At 62.5% G+C, this 6,530-nt stretch overlaps 1 protein-coding gene across 1 annotated transcript; it reads left to right on the top strand.

Annotated features, from left to right (window-relative positions):
• Positions 1 to 672: 672 nt before the first annotated feature.
• Positions 673 to 6,303, top strand: CLBA1 (clathrin binding box of aftiphilin containing 1). Its single transcript, XM_065872821.1, is given in 6 exon segments — positions 673 to 711; positions 713 to 1,207; positions 2,338 to 2,483; positions 3,966 to 4,095; positions 5,111 to 5,215; positions 6,139 to 6,303. Coding segments are annotated over 6 exon segments (1,080 nt in total).
• Positions 6,304 to 6,530: the final 227 nt, after the last annotated feature.

The raw sequence follows: 6,530 nt of genomic DNA, 5'->3' as shown, positions 1-6,530 counted from the left end.
CAGACGACGGAAGCTGGACAGCCGCGCGTCGTTGCCGGGCAACTGTCCAACGCAGGCCGAGGAGACCCCCCGCAGCCTGCTGCGCCCGCGGGCGGAGGCGGAGACTTGGCCGAGGTGGGTGCGGGCCCGAGCCGGACGCCTGGGCCCCAGCGCGCTCCAAGTCCGCCCCTCGGGAGCCGTAGGCCAGGCCCGATCGTGGTCGTCAGCGGCCGCCTCGGACCCCCGCCCGCCCCGCGAGGGGACTACCCGAGCCCCCGACCCAACTCTCGGGGACCCCCGCGCGCCGCCCTCCCTCGGGCGCCCGGACTCTCGCCGGCTCCGCCAGACTGGGCCTCGCAGACCCCTGCCCACGGCGGCCGAGGCAGGACCCCGCAGTTCGTCCACCCTCCCAGGCAGTGCTGACCCCCAGCACCCGGTTGGTCTCTAGGACACGCCCCTGTGCTGGACCGTTCGCCCAGACGCGTGGAGGAAGAAGCCGGGCAGCGGCTCCGGTCACTTTTGCCTGGGTGACCAGGCTGTGTATGCGGTCTGTGTCCGTTCCGCAGCGACAGTGGACCCACACCAGCCCATCCGTACTCCCGAGGGAGCCGCCGGCAGCTGCTGGGCAGTGGGCGAGCAGGCAACCCCGTCGGGCCCTGTCCATCCCCGGGCAGCTCCCGCACAGCGGTGTGGATGTCTCCTGAGCATCTTCCCGTCGCGTCTATGCGGGCTTGGCGGCACCAACATGCAAGGCCAGCGGGAGCTGGGGGGAGCACCTGGCCACGTGCCCCCTCTCTGCGCGTTTCTGAGTGACCTCGCAGAGCAAGCAGGCGGGGTTTCCTTCTTCCGGGTTTCTGAATACAGCGGTGCAGGCTCGGCACCTGGGACACAGGGCGGTGACGCTGTGGGGTGGGCGAGTCCCCGCTCCCTCCTTCCCCCGCCCGATGGGGATGGGGAAGCCAGGATCTCTGGGCGCAGCGGAGAGGGCTTGTCTGCCTCCGCCAGGGGTCCAGACCTAGGGGAACACGGCGGTGCCTGGGGAGAGTTTGAAGGCTTTCGGGAATCCTCAGCCAGGTCTGAACAATTCTCTCAGTCCTTTGAGCTCCCGGAGAGGCCCACAGAACCTCAGCCGCCGAGAACCATTTCTGCCCAAAAGGAGCCTGGTTCTCACCAGTCTCACCAGGGTGGACCTGGGGTGACAGGAACCAGCGCCATCACACCTTCTGAGGTATTTCTAAAGTATTCGTCTTTGCCATGTTGCACAGGAAGTGTTTCCTGTGCTTTGGTGGGCTGGCCAGGGAGGGGGTCTGCTTCTCTCCGGGCTTCATCCCACCCCCACCTTCCTTTCCCTCCACCTTCCTGAGGGGAGCATCTGACCACTCTCCATCAACCAGGCTGTGTTTTCCTGGCCCGTTTAGGGCATGTGGTGAAAGAGCATTTCTTTCGTCTGAGTTGTCAATCTACTTATTTAGAAAACCTCACCAAGAGTCACATTTCAGTGTGCACGCACTGACCGGGCACTGGAGGTGGCCTGGAGAGCCCAGGACTCGCCCCCTTGCTCCGTCCACCCTTCCTGCCCTGACCTCCAGGGTTTCCCTTTAGTGTGACTGCCTCTCATCTTCCTCTTTCTGCCTTCTCTTCCCAAATGGTTTACCCCAAACACCAAAAGTGAAACAGAGAAGGGAGGAAAGGATTTGCTGGTTCTAAGGATGGTCCATTTGTTTTCTAAACCAGGACCTCTGACAAGATCCACTCTTCGTACATACAGTTAGCTCTGCTTTAATGCTTGTTTTGAAGACAGGACTGTCTTCCAATGCCATTACTGTATCGGGGAACAATTGAAGCATAATGTGAACTTTGCAGGAAACCCCAGGTGAATGCAGAAAACCACACCTGCTGAACTGAGGCCCATGTGAATAGGCACCACGCACACGCCCCTCTCCCAGCCACCTCGGTCTACCAACACCCACCCTGACGTCAGACAACCCACCTTCCAGCACTTCACACTAATTCACAACCTGCAAACCTCTTTTCCGGGAAGGGCCATGTTTATTGTAACAGGAATGGATTTCTCCACCAATTAACACGGGGGCAACAGTGCTCACATTTTCATTGCGTGCACGTGTCCCTGATGAAGTTTATGACTATTGCGCCCTAATCACACTTTTCCACACACACTGGTTCCCACTGCACGATGCACAGTGCAGTGATTTGCAGGAACGAACATGTCATGTTTCAGTAGCAGCAACGGTATCTAATCACTTACAAATTTCATTTGTACCGAAATTATACATTTGGAATAAGGTGACATGATGTGTGTTTTTCTCCTAATTTTGGTATGTTTTTCTTGTTTTTCAGCCTATTGTCAGCTATGAGGAGATTTTTAGGTTCGCTTTTCAAGAAGTGCCGGTCCCACAGGCAACTGAAGATGTTCCCACCTTAGACCGTTTCTTAGAAACAAGCAATGAAGAAAAACTTGGCCTTGAATCTGTGCATAAACTGTGGTAATGAACTTGGATTGGCGCTCACATGTCTTCTGGCAGCTCTGCATTTATGCCTTTGGTTGATATGGTGGACGCATGGGGTCTTCTGTTTTTACCTCTATAGAGGGCTTCGTCCCTCCCGAGGTTCCACCACCTGTGGTCCAAGGGTCGAAGGACCGGGTGGCACAGGTGCAGCAGCTCCTCCTTTTGGAGCCATGTCCAGCCCTTCCCCCGCCCCCCACCAGCTCACCCGGAGCAAAGTGGGCCAGGGAGCGCCAGCTCCTCGGGTCTTGGTGAGAGTGCTGGGGGTGAGGGAGGGACCAGTGGGCTTGGGTGGCGGGCACAGGGGCTCCTGGGGGACTGGACCGAGTGACCCCCTAGTGCCCTGGAGACACCCCAGTGCCCTGGAGACATTCTAGGCCCACCACAGGGTCAGCCCACCGGTGCTCCAGGGGCTACCAGCAAGGCTGACACTCCCAGTAAAGGTCCCTAAGGGAGATCACAGAGGCACTTGTTTGTGGACGGCCATTTTCTAAGCCACCCTTTCACTGAGCACTGAGCGAAAAACCAGTTTAGCTCGAGTGGATAAAATATAGGCTGAGCAGCCTGGGACCTGCTGGACCCAGGCCCCAGAGGGAGGAGGTGGAGGTGTGTGGGAGCTAGCTTCCCTGGTCCCTGGGCGCCGCCGGGCAGGCGGGCAGGTGGAGACTTTGTCAGACAGCTCTGCAGGTGGGCTCTCCTAGGCTCTGGCCGGGGTCCGAGCTGGGGTCCCAGCCAGCGCCTGCCCAGAGCACTCTCCCCCCACCCCAGCAGCGGCCTGGGGACCAGAGCCAGAGCCTGGATGACCAGGACAGCCCAGGTGGCTAGGCTAGTGTGCCCTCTGGGCATGCTGCTTCCCCAGGTCGTGGTCCAGGGCAGAAGGCGGGCCGTGTGATCCTGGGGCACCCGCAGGCACAGGTGGTCCTGCGTGTCGGGACCGGGCCGGGCTGGACGCTGTGGTGACACAGAGGGTCAGGGTTACTCTGGGGTGGTCTGGAAGCGACTCGGCACTTGGCGAGTCTGTCCCCCTGTAGCCATTTGCGCGCCTGCCCGTGCCTTCTCTCCTGGAGGCCAGGCTGAGCAGCAGGGCGGGGCCCCGGCACACACTCGTGTTTATCCCTCTCAGTTTCTGGACATCTCTGTGGTGCCTGGCGTGGTTCTAGGCACCTGAGACCATCAGGAAACAAGACTGCGGAATACCTGGCCTCCCAGGGCTTCTGCCCCCGAGGAGACACGTGATGGTGAAATTGGTCATTCAGGCCAGGGCTGTGCTCTGTGCAGAGCGATAAAGCCGGGAGGAGGGGCGGTGCTGGGCACTTGCAGGACAGTAGGTGCTTGAGTAAGCGAACAAAGTGGTCAGAAGCCGGGGTTCTGTGGTCAGAGTTCTGAAGGGTCAGGCGCCCTCTTTGCCTCCCGTCTGAAGCCCTTCTGGGCTACTTTGTAATTAATGCCGCTCTTTTCCAGTTCTGAATCCAGAAAACTCTGGAGAGCTCTTCAGAGCACCAGGACCGTGATGAATTCCCGAGGCCTCTGGAGCGAGTCCCGTTGCCGGGAAAACTTCCTTCTTGTTCTCGGAATAGATGTTGCTCAGAAGGTGAAATGACCTGGGTGGAGGTGGGCTCCTGGGGGCTGGCAGGACTGCGAGCATCTCTGCCAGCCACCCTGTGCGCCGCTCCTGGACGGGGCGGGAGGCGGGGCGCGCGGCGCGCACCTGCAGCCCGGACGCTGCCGTCTCAAGGCGGGAAGGGCGAGCCAGGGCGCCCTCGTCTGGCTCCGGCAGCTCCTCGATGGGCCATCAGGCACAGCCCTGCCCTCGGCGCCCGGTGAAGGAGGTGCCCTGGCAGCGCGGTGATGTAGCGGTGCACTCTGCCGGGGGCCGCAGGGCGCAGCCACCCCACAGGTGCTACTGGAGGCGGTGGGCTTGGGGGCCGGGGCTCTGGCGGGGCCGGGTCACTGTGAAGGCCGCGGGCGGGGGGTGCAGGGGAGATGTGGGGTCTGCCGCCAGGCGGGCCCTGAGGTGGGAGCCAGCCAAGCCGGAGCAGAGCGGTGGCCGGGGACGCGCTCAGGAAGGCCACGGCCAGAGGCCACGTGTCTCACCGAGAGGCAACTCACAGCCACTTAACACGCCGTAGGGCTCATGAGTCATCAAAGAAACGCAACTTGTAAGGATGGTCGTCTTTCAGGCACCAAGCTGGCGAAGATCTTTTTCCATTTTTTAAGTATTATGGAAACTTTCAAAAGTGGAAAACACAAAAGGGGCTGGCAGGCAGGCCCCGGTGAACACGGGGTACAGGAATGGTGGCCGTGGCCACACTGGCCAGGAGGGGGCCTGCGGGGCCGGACAGTGACCCGGCTGGTGAGTCTCTGTGGGAGGAAAACAGTGGGGGGAGCGGGGGAGGAGAGGCGGCGAGGACCTCGGTTGAGAAGGGCACCGCGGGCCTTGGCCGGAGGGCCGCGTGAGCCGGGGTGGGCGGCTGGCAGCCCCCAGCGGAGCCCGAGTCGGGGCCACGTTGCCATTTTACAGGGAGACTGCCGGAGGGCCCAGGTGAAAAAGAGAAAACGACCTTTTAATCTTCCTTCCCTCTGCTGACACTGGTTTACTTCCTCAGAGCCCTTCGGAGGGCCCGGGACGCACTCTGGGAGACCCTGGCCTCCACGAGCCTGAAGAGCTCGGCTTCCGCCTGCACCGCTGCAGAGCCCTGATCCAGACCAAGGTGAGAGCCCGGGACGCCTGGGGCCTGGGTCTCGGGTTCCAGTCGCTTCTATCCTTTAACTCTCATGGGCTCGTAAGAGTCAGAGGGGCGGCAGACGGCCTCCGTCCTGCCGCCCCTCTGGAGGAAAAGCCTCTTCCGGGAACAGGGTCTCCCGCCCACCCTGGGACCACGTGTCGGGAGGGGTGCGCCGTTAGCAGCCCAGCTCCCGCGGGGCGCGAGCTCAGCCTGGAGAGCCGCGTCCCCACCCCCGCGCCCCAGGACCCCGTGCTGCCCCGGATGTGGAACTGGCTCTGAGCGCCCCCCTCCCCCAGGGAGAAGGCGGGGCGGCACAGGGTGTTGTGCGGGGTGCCACGCAGGGGGCGCCGAGGCCAAGGGCCTGATCCGGAGCTGGGGCGGCAGGAGGGCGTGGAGGGGGCGGCGCGCGGAGGCGGGGCTCTCGGCGGGAGCCGGCTCCGGTGTGAGTTGGCGCTGCCCGGCTGGCGGGAGACGGGCACAGGGGCCACCCCTCTGCCCTGCGAAACCGCGGGGCAGGAGGCGGAACCTTCTAGAGGCACGTGGCTGGGACCGTCTTAGAGCAGCAAGACAGAAACGTCCCCAGCAAGCCCCCCGGGACCGCGGCCGCGGCAGCCGCGGTTCGTTGGGAATGTCCCTGGGGCCACCGGCCGGGTGGGAGGAGGACGAGGAGGGCGACAGGGGCCCGGGGCCCAGCGTGCCCTCCTCACGGCGCAGTCCTGTTTGCTCCGGGAGAAGCTGTGGCTTCTGTCCCCGCGCGCCTCTGCGGTGGCAGCGCGTGGGGAGGGGCGCAAGATGAGGGGAAGGAGACGCCGCCAGAGACGGGCGAGGGCCCCGGGCAGGCGCGGGCGGCCGGGGGCGTCTCTGGGGGCGTGCGTTCTCTCGCCGACCTGTCCCTCCTTTCTTGCCAGCTCCCAGGGACGCCGGGCGGCAGACAGGGCAGCCTGATCACGTACAGCCTCTTCTTCAAGAACCCCATACACGGAAATGGGCAATACATCACAATTCCAAGGAAAAAGAAGATTTTCAGTCCTCGTAACCTAAAAATGGCATTGTTTAACAGTGACGTTTGCTAAAGCGGGAGGACTTTGTGTCTTGATGAGGGATTTTACGGTTTCTTACCGGTCTGGTTTGGTACTGGAAACCAGAGCTATTTCGTGGAGGAGTGTCCTGTATCAGGGCTGACGCCTTGATGGGGGGTGTGTCCCTCGGCAGAGCCAGTCACCAGGAAGGGGGCACCCGGATCCCCAGGAGCCCCACCCCAGCCTGGCTCCAGGGACCCTCCCCTGGGAAGGTGTTGCCA

The sequence above is a fragment of the Phocoena phocoena genome, chromosome 2 (genome assembly GCF_963924675.1).
Source record: "Phocoena phocoena chromosome 2, mPhoPho1.1, whole genome shotgun sequence".
Lineage (NCBI taxonomy): Eukaryota > Metazoa > Chordata > Mammalia > Artiodactyla > Phocoenidae > Phocoena > Phocoena phocoena.
Note: the sequence above shows the minus strand (reverse complement) of the source record. Positions and strands in the feature narration are given on the sequence as shown.